The sequence below is a fragment of the Danio rerio genome, chromosome 11, assembly GCF_049306965.1.
Source record: "Danio rerio strain Tuebingen ecotype United States chromosome 11, GRCz12tu, whole genome shotgun sequence".
NCBI lineage: Eukaryota > Metazoa > Chordata > Actinopteri > Cypriniformes > Danionidae > Danio > Danio rerio.
In genome coordinates this window covers 8523746-8539172 of record NC_133186.1, presented here as the reverse complement: position 1 = coordinate 8539172, position 15427 = coordinate 8523746, and the positions used below count along the sequence as shown (strand labels likewise).

At 36.5% G+C, this 15427-nt stretch overlaps 1 protein-coding gene and 1 long non-coding RNA gene across 9 annotated transcripts in view; one reads left to right on the top strand and one right to left on the bottom strand.

Moving 5' to 3' along the window:
• Positions 1-14275, top strand: part of s100p (S100 calcium binding protein P) — a 49926-nt gene extending 35651 nt beyond the window's left edge. For 3 of the 7 annotated variants that reach the window (XM_073916355.1, XM_001337104.8, XM_073916356.1), the window contains 4 exons: positions 233-403; positions 6970-7162; positions 11459-11739; positions 11826-14275. In XM_073916355.1, coding sequence (XP_073772456.1) covers positions 233-403; positions 6970-7162; positions 11459-11739; positions 11826-11910 — 730 coding nt within the window. In that variant the 3' untranslated portion in view covers positions 11911-14275. Of the gene's footprint in view, positions 1-229; positions 404-6969; positions 7163-11458; positions 11744-11825 lie in introns of those variants that run through there. The other 4 variants (XM_021479732.3, XM_005172850.6, XM_073916354.1 and 1 more) reach the window with 2 other exon arrangements.
• LOC141376539 (uncharacterized) overlaps positions 1-15427 on the bottom strand; it is a 50629-nt gene that overhangs the window by 25759 nt on the left and 9443 nt on the right. The gene's annotated exons all lie outside the window — the stretch shown is intronic.

Genomic DNA, 15427 nt, shown 5'->3' with positions numbered 1-15427 from the left:
GGAAAGGAACTTATTATGCATATGCAATAGGACAGTAGCAGAGTGTCATTAGTTTGAGTTTATAAACCATTCACCCTTGAACTTAAACCTTTTTTTTTTGTCAAAAACTGTTGAACTTATTATAATATACTATTTCATTATATTAGGTCATGGACACACCATGTTTTTATTAATCCATGATGATTTTTTAAAATTCTTTGTGCATCTTTCGTTCGTTGTGTCCCTCAAGCAGGACGATTTATCAGAAGATTCGAGAGTATGATATTTTGGAGAAGAGGAGGACGGTGACGGCGCTGAAGGCTGGAGAGGACAGAGCCATTCTCTTAGGCCTCAGCATGATCCTATGTTCCGCCATGATGTACTTTGTGTTGGGCATCACAATGGTGCGTTCTTACTCAGACAGGTAAGGATGGCCATTACCCACTCATGTAGAGAAATGCATACACTGAAAGCCAAAGTAAATATGACTCACGATTCAGCCTACAATTTTGTGAACCCACAAAAATGAACTTAAATATACACTACCTGACAAAAGTCATGTCGTTGATCCCAGTTGTGAGAGCAAGAAATACTATCTTAAGTTCTAGTTGATCATTTGGAAAAGTGGCAGAAGGTAGAATTTTTTCAATGAATCATCTGATGAACTGCATCCCAATCATCACCAATACTGTAGAAGACCAATTGGAACATGCAAGGACCCAAGATTCTCACAGAAATCAGTCAAGTAAAGGTAAAGTCATGATTTAGGGTTACATTTAGTATGGCGGCGTGCGAGAGATCTGGATTGCAATTTCAACAGCCTGAGGTATCAACACATTTGCGTTGCCCATTACGTTAAAAACCACAGTGGAGGGCATATTCTTCAGCAGGACAGCGCTCATTCTCATACTTCAGCCTTCACATCAAAGTTCCTGAGAGCAAAGAAGGTGAAGGTTCTCTAGCATTGGCCAGCCCAGTCACCAGATATGAACATTATTGAGCATGTCTGGGGTAAGATAGAGGAGGCATTAAAGATTAATCCAAAGATTCTGGGTGAACTCTGAGAGTCCTGCAAAAACGTTTTCTTTGCCATTCCATGTGACTTTATTAATAAGTTAAGAGTTAATGCAGAGATGTATGGATGCAGTCCTCCAAGCTCATGGAAGTCGTACACAATATTAACTCTTTTTCCACTGCACCATGACTTTATATTCTATACATTATTTCTGTTAAGTGACAAGACTTTTGTCTAAGCAAAGTCAGACCTTACTGTCCTTATTAAATAATTAAAAATATTGATCACATTTTATTTTGGTAAAATAAGTGTAATCCTGAGGCATTTACCTTTCATATAAGCCACTTCTGATACCACATGATCAACTAGAAGTCAAGTTATAATTTGTTGTTCCTAAAACTTGAATAGATGACAAGACTTTTGCCAGATAGTGTACGCTTGACTGCAGCAGTTTCTAGGTTGAATAAATAAAATGGGGCAGTATGACAACAAAATGTTTTCTTTATTTACACAAAAATGATATTTTTAGGGATGTATTACCAAGAGAAAGGGTTTATTTTCTTGCAGTGCTTTGCACAACACCAACACAAAATAAATACCATAAAAATAATAATTTTTAATTAAATATGTTTACCTCACCTAATATGGACAACTTTCCTGCCATGGTCAGTTTTCTTAATAGCTCACTTTTTTAAAGTCTTGTACTTGTAATACAAAGCACATGTGTTTGAGTCTGGTGAAGCATAGTTCCATAAGAGATCATGTAAAATCAAGGACAAAGAAGTGGTACTTTTGAAAAAATAAGGGATTTATGGAAGGGTTTAGGTCAGTTGTTTGCTGGCCTATCTGTAAGACAAGCGCCATCTCATGACGAGCAGAACGTTTAATTGAAAAATACAACAAAATGTATTTTCTTTTATACTAAAGCCCTCGAAAAGGAATTGTTTCAGTGGGAGACGTTAGTTTCTGTTTCACACACATACATTCTGATTTTAATTCTGTCTTAATCTGCCAAGTCTTTATGACAGTTTTCAGTAATAGAGTAATTTAGCTATTTTAGGTGTAACAAGTTTTAGTAATTTATTTAAGAAAACAAGAAATCCATTCAGTACAAATCATTCAATATGCTATTTTTAATATAACAATATTCAAGAGTTCACACTTAGCTGATGATTGATTATAAAAGCTTGGCATGCTGTCCCGGGAGAGAGCCCTGAGCTCATGAGATCCTCGAGCCCAGGGCTCCCTCCCGTTGCAAGGCAGGAGGGGAGTTTGAGCTCAGGTAGATCTCGAGAACCCTTCTGCTGTAGTAACCAATGAACAGTAAGTGATTGCTCGTGGAGATAACTACATACTAGAAGCATGTCTATTGTGCTGATTTGGATTAGTCAATTAACTTAATTTGCATGTTTTTGGACGGTGGGAGGAAACCGGGGAACCCGGGGGAAACCCACGTGAGCACGGGGAGAAAGTGCAAACTCCACACAGAAATGTCTGCTGGTTTGGTAAAGCCTGGAACCAGAGACATTGTTGCTGTGAGGCAACAGTGCTACGCACTGGGCCACCGTGTCACCCATCAAGGAAAAAGGAGGAGTAGGGGTGGAAGGGGGGACTCTTCAAAACGAAGATAGCAGTGGAATGAAACCCAGGGTATTTATAGTAGTTTAGGAGTCATCTGATTGGAGCATAGTGAATTGAATAATGCGGATCCAGCCGCTTGCAATCATAAGCACGTGATCCTCTCGAAATTAGTTTATACATAAACTTCACTAAGTAAAAATACTTTTATTAAAGTACAAATAGTTTTCTTCCCATGTTAATATAATAATACTTAAATGTTTGTGGCAAGTACAAGTATTGCTCACTATTAATAGCAAACAATACTTATACCTGCCATAAAATAAATTACTAAAACTTGTTACACCTAACCGAATTTATTACTGAAAAATGTTCTAAATTAAGTTTGTCAAACTTAAGTCAAAGTAATTTGTTAAAGTTTTCACTTTTTACAGTGTATAACTGTTATAAAATGTTTGAACATATTGAACATAACATATCAAAGTGTATAAATGCGAATGTACCTAATTTCAAACGTGCATTTGATCAAATTTCATAATCTCAGAATTCTTTTCATTACAACATTGAACAATACAAACATTCCTTTACTTTCATTTGTCTCAGTTTAACACACATTAGCATAACTATAAATGTACTATTAAAACTATAACATACAACAAACATTTTGTGTTGCAATTTGCTGAAAAAAATTTTTTTTAATCCTGCATTACAAGAGGAAACAAACAGTTAAGACAAGATAACATGTTAAATTAACAACATTTACCTCTCTATAACACAGCAATACCACTTTTTAAAATGTACATCTATTAAAAATATAATAATAGGGAAAAAACAATCTAAAGCTTCTTAAATATGTGATATTTATTCATTGGCATAAACCCTTTGAGATGTACCATCATGACATAACATTATAAAAATAAATAAATAAAATAAAGTTTAAAAAAAAAAAAAGAAGGGTTGGGGGGAGGGAGAAGTATACATACACGCATACGTATATATATGTAGAAAAGCTATATACAGATCAGTAAATCAATCACCAAATAAATAATAACATCCTCAGGACAAACAAGTACAATCCAAAGTAAAATATGATAACAAAGTCTGCTTAAAGACCTTAAATGATGTAATGGATCGAATGTTTGCAGGTAAATTATTCCAATCTGTTGGACCTTTAAACATAAAAGCTCTTTAGCCCATAGATTTTTTACAACGAGGAACAAAAAAATAAGTCTGAACAGAATGTCTAACTTGATAATTTAAGAAAAAAAATACAAAATATTGTTGTAAATAGTAAATGCTGCATTGCTGCAACAATATGTCCGAACAGTCAAGTTTTATTCAGATTTTACATCAGAATTCATACAACTCTCCTTAACCGGTTATAAAAAGTTGTCTCCTAACAATATAAGTCAGTGCAAAAAATACTTATATTGTCCAAGCTGTACTGCACATTTATCCATCCCATCCCCCTTTCACGCTAACACTTAGAATGTTTAACCTTACGCTGAAGCAGAAAATGGCTTTGATAGAGTCCTTTTAAAGGAGCACTGACCCACTAGAGATGCACACAGATAAGCGCTGGCAAACACTGCAGTCAAAGGCAATTAAAGAGGCAGCTGAGCCTTCAGAATAGCCAGAAGATGAACATGAGGGCCTGTTATTCAAAGGAGACAACAGGCCTGGCACAAAGACAGCCGCTAACATACGATCGACCACAGTCACTACAGAGGGCCAAATCACCAATATGTACCTTCGCACACATGGAGGGTGACCCTGATGCACACATATTAAGCTTAGGTGTGTTATCATTGCAGCTAAAAATAAAAGCATCTTCGATTACAGATCTTGAGGCAATAGTGAGTCTTTAATGGGTTGTGTGGGTTTGCATGTATAAAAGCAAAAATCTTGACTTTTCTGGGGTTTTTTTAGTAGCCTTTCTGTTTTTTTTTTTTATTATTTATTCAATACAATCTCAGCAAGTGGCATATTTTACTCAAAAAAAGAGAAATTAAATCAGTATAGTAATAATTTAAACAAACTAATTTTGAAAAGAAGTTCACATGTTTTTTTTTTTTCTTGAAAATGGATCCACATATGATGAGGGCTACGGCATAATTCTTGTTTTAATGCCAAAACAAGTGTTTGGAGTCACTACAATTATTTATTATTCTACTTTAAAAATGGGTATTAAAAAGAGTATTGCATTTCTTATTGCATGTTGATTTTAGCTCCCTATCCAGGAGTGTGTTTCCCAAACAACGACTCGTGGCTGAACTATCATGCAATGCATCGTTTAGTTAAAAAAAAAAAATAGTAGTGACCTATGCTATCCAAAACCATAGTTTCTCAGTCACACATTCATGTTTTTTTCTTCTTTAGAAAAAAAAACAACAACTTTTTTTGTGCAAAATATTTTGTTTTAAATGCACACACATTTAAAAAAAATCTATATTAGCTTTGGTAAAAACATACATATACATATATGTTTCCTTTACAAATATTATTGAAAATATTCTATTGACCTTATTCTAAAATGTGGAAGTGCGCCTGTTTTTGCGATTGTCTTAGAACTTCCGATTTAGTCGCCTATGGGAGAAATGACTAGGAATAATAAACGCCAGAAAACGGTCAAACTGCTTGCTCTACAAACAAATGTTTGCATGACTATACAGACCAAGTAGAATAATATAATAAGAAAGTATCAAATTGCAACGTCAAGCAGCATAACGAGCAGTTTTTACGTCAAAAAATGAATGGAAGTGAATGAGACCGGAAGTCTCAAGCCAAAAAGATTCAAATGGCAGCGCCCGCTCGTCGGCGGAGAATAAGGTGAATAGTCTATTGTGAACCATAAACCACTTACAAAAAGCTAACACATTTTCTAATCTCATTTATAATTCACGTTAATGGTTTTAATTTACATAGGTATTAAGAAATAAAAAAACGCAGAAATGTTCTAGCATAGGCCCAATACAGTACATATACATTTCTTAATAAATAGCTTACGCTGTTATAAATTTAAACCATTAACGTAGCCTATATATTTTTGTTTTCACAAGCTTTGAAGACGTATTGTAGATTGCTCTTTACATAGGTCAGCTATAGCTTTCGTCACGGCTGCGTTCAAAATGACAAGTGTTTTTAAAGTGCACTGCGAAATATAAAGATCGCAAAAACTGCACTAAAATTTACTTTGAAAAGACTACTTTGACTTTAATGTTTTTTTTTTTTATCATTCCAAGTTTAATGTTGCACATTCGAAAGGAATAGGGGGGTGACTGGGAATAAAACTCAACCAGGAACTCTGCTTGTAACTACAGCTAGAGGTGTTGTTGCAAACGTACAAGTTTGCTAATGTTCGTTGGAACGATAGATTTGGGGAACATCAAATCCACAACCTATGTTTGTAACAACTGAACTTGCAACCTTAGTAGGCTAATGAACTAGCGGAAATGCACCCTAGATTCGCAATAAAAAAATATATAATAACAATAATAAACTTCTACAAACATTCTAAAACATAACTATTATATACAGTATGTTGCAGTTTTAAGTGTAAATTACAGACAGCAATTTACATTTCTAATTAAAAACTTGGAAGTCCTTATATGAAGATTTTTGATGCAAAAACCTCTTAATGCCGTTGAATATTTTCTTCTAAAATTAGCATTTTTCTCTGACTCCTGTCTGTAGGCTCTAATTTTAAATTTAAAGTGAGGAATTTTCATTGCTTTTAAAGTAAAATAACTGAACATAAACAAGGAGGGCTGAGACAAATGCTCATATTAGGAAATCATTGCAAATGGCATTTAGAAGTTTTTGAATCTGAACTCTTCAAATGTCGTCTTAATTAAACCCATGCAATAATATTACTTCACGTTGGTTTTGTTTTTTTTAGCTTTTAAGCAATGAACTGCCATGAATTGTGCATTAATTATTATTTTAAAAATATTTATCTGTTTCAGAGAAAACTGAACATGATTTTTAGTGCCTGACTGAAATTGGATTAAAACTGCAAAATAACTTGCAAAAGGCAATATAATTGTCACGATCAACAGCGATCTATTACCAGAGATCGCTAGTAAACACACTTACATTCACATGAACTACAAATCCGCCATGTTATGGACTACAACACCCAGTCATACAACACACACACACGACCGGTTCTAGATCCTCCAGAGCTGCCAGATTCTCAGTCATTATCTAGAGCCAGTTGTGTGTGAGTGTGTTGTTTGACTGGGTGTTGTAGTTGTTTCAAATAAGTAGTTTGAACAAGCAGCAAAAGTCATTTTTTGAGTTTTTGAGTGTTGCATATTTCCCTTTAACTCATCCTTTACAATTAATAATTGTAATGTCATTATAAACTGTGTACATCTCTGTTTCTTTTCTCTCAGTGTTTGGACAGAGGAGTCAAACTGCACAGTGTTGAACTCGAGTGTAGTTGCTGAGATTAACTGTAGCTACAGCTGTGGTTCAGAGTGCCGGAAAAGCTCCAGGTATCCCTGTCTTCAAGTGTATGTCAGTTTGGACTCTGGTAAAGTTCAGCGGCTCTCATACAACGAGGAAGCGCATGAGGCCAATCCTGAGGTACACCACACCTAAACAAATGCACTACCTATAGACCTTTTTCATGGCTGCTGCATGGAAGGCGCCATAGCGACCAGCGTCTTCTGGTAGAATGCTAAAAACGTCCGTTTACAGCGTGTACAACTGGCAATTTGCGCTCCGAAAATGGGTTTCAATGACGTTTTTAATGGATAACAGAGTGTTTTTGTGACACACAACTTAGAAATGTGTCTGTTAAAGCCGTTATAATTTGTCACATGTGGTTCAAGCGCGTCAGAAATACGAGAAAAACGTTCTCCTAGTTCACGTGTCGTTGCCGTCAGAAATAGTGTGTGTGTGCGTTCCCGGCCTGTCAGCTGTTAGCTCAGCAGCTCTTTAACACACACACACACACACACACACACACACACACACACACACACACAGAGAGAGAGAGAGAGAGAGAGAGAGAGCAAACCAGAGTACTGGCATGAAACTTAACAGGTATAAAAGTCGTGCAATTTACAAAAATGACCAATAAAAGTATGTTATTGATACTCTGCTGGCTGATTTGCTGTTCATTTTAATCGTGAACCGTTTGTGTTTTATTTCGTGTGTTGAATTCACCACGGTTTGTGTTTTTTTTTTTAAATAAAGAGAAAATGTTGACTTTAGCGATGACAAGGCTTCATTTAAACTGCAGAAGATGCCGTCTGACAATGAGGGGAAAATGCCTCACAGCAGCTGTTTTCCATCCTTTTAGATCGTATTTCTTTAAATGGTCAGTCCAGGAGATGGTGCTGATGGACAACAGTACTAGTTCAAAGAGGATAAAACCAGGTAAAATAGACTAAAACTATCGTTTCAAAGCTGTCCAAATGTGACTGTTTACACGCATCAGCTGCCGACCGGAAGTTCTTCGCATTCTCCTTGCGCATACACGCTAAGCATAATGGGTAATTTTGCGTTCCAAGAAAAAGGTCTATAGGGATATGTCGTATCACCAATAAATAATGATGTGTGGGCTTCTGTGACATGATGCTATAAAAAATACAATTGTAATTTCATTACCGTAAAAATCTAGTTTCTGCATGGGGAAGACATTGATTTATTTTTACATTATTATTTTACAAAACAGAGCGAAGCATTGGCGCAGTAGGTAGTGCGGTCGCCTCACAGCAAGAAGGTCGCTGGTTTGAGCCTCTGCTGGGTCTGTTGGCATTTCTGTGTGGTGTTTGCATGTTTTCCCTGCGTTCGCATGGGTTTCCTCTGGGTGCTCAGGTTTCATGCTGTACAGGTGAATTGGGTAGGCTAAATTGTCCGTAGAGTATGAGTGTGAATAAGTGTGTATGGAAGTTTCCCAGAGATGGGTTGCAGCTGGAAGGGCATCAGCTGCGTAAAACATGTGCTGGATAAGTTGGCGGTTCATTCCCCTGTGGCGACCCCGGATTAATAAATGGACTAAGCTAAAAAGAAAATGAATGAATGAATGTTACAAAACAAAAGTCACCTTTATGAGTAACCAAATAAATCAATGTTTATAAATCACACTATCCGAAAAAAAAGTCAGTTATTTAAGAGAAAATGTACTGTTATTTTTTATGTTTAATAATGCAAGGTTTGTATATGCTCCAAAAAGTAGAGCATTTATAATGTCTTTTTTTTACTAATCAAGGCAAATCAAGATTGCTCACTTTCAAATTTTATTTTATTGACCTTATTCTAAAATGCGGAAGTGTGCCTGTTTTCACGTTTGTTTTAGAACTTCCGATTCAGTCGCCTATGGGAGAAATGACTAGGAATAATAAATGGCAGAAAACTACTTGCTCTACAAACAAATGTTTGCATTACTATACAGACCAAGTAGAATAATATAATAAGAAAATATCCGTTTGCAACATCAAGCAGCATAACGAGCAGTTTTTAACATCTAAAAATGAATGGAAGTGAATGAGACCGGAAGTCTCGAGCCAAAAAGATTTAAATGGCTGCGCGTGCTCGTCAGCAAAGGATGTGGTGAATTATTATTTGTCAAGAAATCTACTGGTTTAACTTCATTCCCACCTCTCTCCTACAAAACAATTGTGATGATTGGAGCATAATGCATTTTGTTCAATAACAATAATAATTAAGAAAATTTGCATTTAAAACATTATATGTATTGATCTTATTCTAAAATGCGGAAGTGCGCCTGTTTTCGTGATTGTCTTAGAACTTCCGATTCAGTCGCCTATGGGAGAAATGACTAGGAATAATAAACGGCAGAAAACGGTCAAACTACTTGCCCAACAAACAAAAGTTTTCATGATTATACAGACCAAGTAGAAGAATATAATAAGAAAATATCAAATTGCAACATCAAGCAGCGTAATGAGCAGTTTTTCAAGAGTTCACACTTAGCTGATGATTGATTATAAGCAAGTTTGGCATGCTGTCCCGGGAGAGAGCCCTGAGCTCGAAGGTTCTTGAGCCCTGGGCTCCCTCCCGTTTGGAGGAAGAGAGGGGAGCCTCGAGCTCAGGTAGATCTTGACAACTCCCCTTTGATAATAGCTAAAGACTAAAAATTTAAAGCTATTAAAAGATATGTTGCATTATTAGATTACCTGTATTGAAAATTTAGATTTATCGATTAACTTGTTGTGCATGTTTTTGGAATGTGGGAGGAAACCGGAGGACCCGGGGAAAACCCATGCAAGCACGGGAAGAACATGCAAACTACACACAGAAACGACCACCGGCCTGTTAAGGAGCTAGAACTGGTGACGTTCTTGCTGTGAGGCGACAGTGCTAGTCACTGGGCCACCGTGCTGCCCTATGGAGGGAAAGGTAAAGAGGTAGGGGTGGAAGGGGGGATTCTTCAAATCGAAGATAACTGTAGTGAAAAAACCCTGGCTCTTTATAGTGGTTAGGAATGGCCTGATTGGTGGATCATGCATGCTAATGCAGAACCAGCTGTGTTCAATCATAATCACGTGCTCCTCTCGAAAGTAGTTTATGAATAAACTTCACTTAACGTCAAAAATGAATGAAAGTGAATAAGACCGGAAGTCTCAAGCCAAAAAGATTCAAATGGCAGCGCCCGCTCGTCGGCGGAGAAGGTGAATAAACAAGTGTTACGTACTTTGAAATAGTAGAAGCAGATGACTTACCACAAAATACAAGTACGGTGCATTTAAGAATGCCTAAACAACAACTTTTTTCCACATTTTTCTGACAGCAAAATTGTTCCTAAAATTAGATTGTCAGGTTTATTAGGGTTCAGAAGTCCTTATGATCTTCTTAAACAAATAAAAAAATAAAAAAATAAATAAAAGAGACTCATACACTACTTTAAACTCATACACTACGGCCAATTTAATAATCTAATTAGTAGTATGTCTTTGGACTGTGGGGGAAACCTGAGCACCTGAAGGAAACTCACGCCAACACGGGGAGAACATGCAAACGTCACACAAAGATACCAACTGGCCGAGCCGGGACTCGAACCAGCGACCTTCTTGCTGTGATGCGACAGTGCTAACCACTAAGTCACCTGTGTCATGCTAATCATTTGTTAATGTACTTTTAATTAACATAATTACCAAAAATGACCAATTCTCAAACTGTCCCAAGATGATATTTCAGTATGCTATTTTTAGGATGACAAATGAGCTCCATGCAGTATAACCAACACAGGCTCATTGTAAATGAATGCTTTAGCTTACATAGTTGTGAAATCGCAAAAACATATCTAAACATATATTTGACGTAGTTTCACAAAAGAGATAAAAGCAATGCAAAATCAAGGTAAAACTGGATGGTCGCAGTGCAATTTTCTCTTAAGTTTTTCTATTGAAAACACTATTGGTTGGGCTTAGATCAATGTTTTGCTTGGTGTACAACAGGCAATACCTTCTCATAGACATGTACAAAATGGGCGTGTATCTGAAATGTACAACAACATGTATTTCAGTTTTGCAAAACTGTAAACAGCACTCTCTAGTAGATTTGTCATCTAAAAAGTGCAATAAAACATACCTGTATTTTATGTTTCGCAAACAAATTAAGCTAAGGCACACATTTTTAATAAGCCTGGGATAAGTATAAGACACAAAATGACTTTACCAAATACTTCCAAATAAATCCACACTGTAAAAAATTTTATGCAAAAAGTCAAGACAACAAATATGTTCATGTTCCGTTAACTTATTTTAATAAGTTAATCAGGCTTCAACTAAATTTTGTAAGTTATACAAAATTTAACTCATTATTTTTAGGCTGTTTGATTGATGTAAGTACATTTTCTTCAATTTAAGGCAGCAAGCATTATTTACAGTGGATTTCTTTCTTCCCCTGCAGTGTTTTTACATCCCAAAGTGCCGAAAGGAGCAGACACTAATGCACACCATAGTGATGAACATCTCGGAGCGGCTCAAGATGCACCAGCAGGTTCTGTGTTACTATGACCCCTCAGAGCAGCAGGACGGCGTACTTCTGACACGTCTCTACGGCCGCGGAGCGATCATCAGCTCGCTCCTTTGGCCCACATGCACCCTTGTCGGGGGAACGCTTATCATCGCAATGGTGAAGCTCACTCAATACCTGTCCTTCCTGTGCGAGCAGATCAGCCGCATTAAAAGGTGAGACTGACGGTGTGCAGATGGATACTTCAAGCCAGAGAGACTGATGCTTGTTAAGAAACATCTAATCGCTCTGTTCCTTGCAGGATGGGGCTTTACTCCTTAAGAGGAGCTTCTCATGCTCAGGTCTGCACCCGGAAGTTTAACGGCGGCATCCAGGATGTGGTTTGATATACGAATTTGGACCTGTCTCCTACTCAACAAAGTGTTTTGGCTGTTATGTTGTCTTCCTCCTGCTTTGTCCATCTGTCCGGGTTGTGCTGACAAGGATGGATTATTTTTATTTGTATTTTTTTTTGTGAATGAAAACTTCTTGAGGATCAATAGAGCCCCTAGTATTTGAAACTTCATGCTACCAGACTGGGTCAAGTCTGATTTTGAAACTCAAGGGTCAAAATCTGTGGTCATGTTGTGGGGTGTTGATTACACTTTTAGACCACCGGATTGCAGAGAGTCCTTTCCAAGAAGATGCCACTGTGTAGGAATAGGTCTCGACCAGTTGGCTTGAATGTAATCATGGAAATTAATAGTATGCTTTGAACACACTACTTCAAACAGAAGTGACGGCTGTCATTCATGGCTCTTTGACAAACACTTGTGGAGTTCTTCAGAGCCAAAGTCATTTGTTGCTTGTTACAGTGTATCTTTTAAAGGGCACCTATGGTGAAAAATCTACTTTTCAAACTGATGGGACAGACAGGTGTGTAAGTATAGAGTATAGACCATCATATTGGGGTGATATAAACACACCCTGTCCTTTTTTCAATTTAACAACATAAAACAATGGAGCAATTGGAATGGTTATTAGATCGACCGCAACTTGATGTAGGAGTGCGGTCCCCCTGCACACCAATATTGAATGACAGGCGTGCATCACCATATCCTCAGTTTGTTGTTTCACTTCCGCCATTTTCAGCGTGTGACTCAAAGCGATGTCACCAAAGGAACACCCTTGCTCTATTTTTAGATGTAAGGCTCATTGGGCTCAACACAAGATCAATATTCACCACATGATCACTCTAATCGGAATTATTGTTTTTAACTTTTGGTGGGTTTGCAAACATGTGTTCTTTTCATTGCGTCTACCTTAAATTTTAGCTGTTTGCATTTCTCGCTATCACAGAAGCTCCCTGTGATCTTAACTAGGTGTAGCTGGAAAGTGCGAGCGAGCCTCACATGCGTGTCCCTCCATTGGAAATAAAATAACGTCATGCAATGCAGCACCATGCATTTTAGAATTCTAAACATAGGTTTCTATCCGCAGCGCCCAGCCACGACTCAGGACACATCATATTTCTGCCAAGCCACAGAGCACCATCGGCTAAATGCTGGTCCTCCCACTCATGTTGCTTCTCTCTGTCTTCCTGTCTGTTGCCAAACACAAAGCGGGGGAGCTTTTGGCTCCGCCCCCTTGTTTCGTTGGGCGGGAAGTCGAAACTAATTTTCATGTAAAGTAACATGCCCCTAAAACAACCCCCTGTGTACACGCCCCCAAAATGACACTTTTTTAAACACATTATAATAAAAAAATCTAAATTGTGTTTTGAACTGAACCTAAACTGGCAAACTCAGAAAAACCATATTGGAAATATTAAATCTTTAAAAAGGGGTAAACTATGTGCCCTTTAAAGGAATAGTTCAGAAAAAATGTCAATTCTGTATCATTTACTCGCTGTCATCTCACTGATTATCTTGTGTGGAACACAAAATATATTTTCAAGAATATTTACTAAGGCCATGTCCACATGTCCACAGGTATATTTATAAAAGGGTGTTCCCCACTTTCGTATTTTTTTGGAATTTGTCCTTAAAAATGCAAAAACGCACTATGATGCATTTTAAGGGTACAGTAAATCAACAGGAGGTGATAATGACACTTTGATACTGGGTTCACTCCAAACGGGAAATTAAGTATTTGCATGAATAAATTGCATACAAGTCAATGCAAAAACATGAGAAACAGAGGCGGGTTATCATGCCACAGACAAACGACACAAAATATGGGATGCATTTGATGCGATTTTAGGATTTTTGCCTCATCTTCCCCTTTTGGCGTGAACCCAACCATGATGGCCAATCAGAAAGGAAAAACAAACAAACAAAAAAAAAACAGCTCATGTTGACATCATGAGGTGAAACCTCCAGTTGTAGTGTCCACGTGACCACACTGTACCCAGAGTTATGAAAAATTTACATCGAAAGAAAGTTTCGGTTTCAGTAAGTGCAGTTTTGTATGAACAAACAGCGAAACAGACTAGAAAAAAGTGCTGTTTTGAAAATGTATCTGTTGAAATGACCCATGTTCGTGTGGACAGGGCCTTGTATTATACTGAGAAAAAGTAAATAAAAACCCTGAGGAGGGTGTTCATAGTCTCTTGAAAAAATGTATATGTGTCTTAGTCATTAATTGACATAAGAACAGCATTTTGGGGCTTGAAAATGCTAATTAATTGAAGTGTAAGTTTCTTATGATGCTACTGTTTATAGTGTTGATAAAAGATTTATATATACATTAAAGCTGAAATATTTGAAAAGATACCATGTCTCTTTTCTGAGATTAATGATCTCTCTTCATACTAAGCCAATATTTTGAACTCTACTCAGATTGTTGGGTCTGGCCAATTTCAATATTAAAGTACAAAACTGCAACAGAAACACGCAGGTAAATGTGTTGTTATATGTGTGTTTTTTTGTACTCCTGCACTAACTTGAACTGATAAATGTAAAATCATGTTAAAATACACTGCTATGCAAGCACGCTAATATAATAAGTAAAAAAAAATTATATATATATATATATATATATATATATATATATATATATATATATATATATATATATATATATATATATATATATATGAAGATGAACAAAGAAAACACAAAACACACTGAAAAATGATTGTTATTCGTGTTTTAATTTATGTATTGATTTATTTATTTGTTCTGTTGTGTTTATTTGTGCCATTGGTTGTAAATTGGGATTGAGAAATGTGAAAATTCATTTATTTTTATATTATATAATATACACATACTTTTCCACTCAACTCAATGAAAACAACAATCATTTTTATTATATTCTTTTTTTCACTAAATAGTCAGTGAAAATATTGTGATTAATGTTAGAATCCACTTGGCTTCCCTGAATGTGATATGGACTGAGACACAATCACAACAAACAGCACCAGATTTACTTCCATTATATATCTTAAGAGTGGTGTCAGGAACACAATTTATGATGAAATTGGTCTTTTTCTCAGAGTGCAAGTTAAAGGGGTTATAATGGCAATGAAAATTGTTTCAAATATCAATATTTTCAAGGCGCTGGATCAAATTCCAGTATTGTGACAGCACAAACCTATAATCTTTGCGTAAACTGCAGAAATATAAATTTGTTAAAACGATGCAGTCATGTGCCGGAGTATTATCAGCTTATAGACGTGCAGAAACCATTAACACAAAATTGGTGGTGGGAAGGACTGTGTTTGTGAGCAGACTTGTAGTGTTTTTTAACAATGTGGAAAAGGCCTGGAATTAACAATGTGGTGTTATTTGTGTTCCTGTGTGAGGGATTACTTTGACAATGTTATTATTAATAGATTCAACCTTTCATAAAGCAATGTAACACAAAAAAAATCTCACTTTTTATTCATCCTAAGTCTTAGGAACTCTTAGTCTAAGTCTAAAG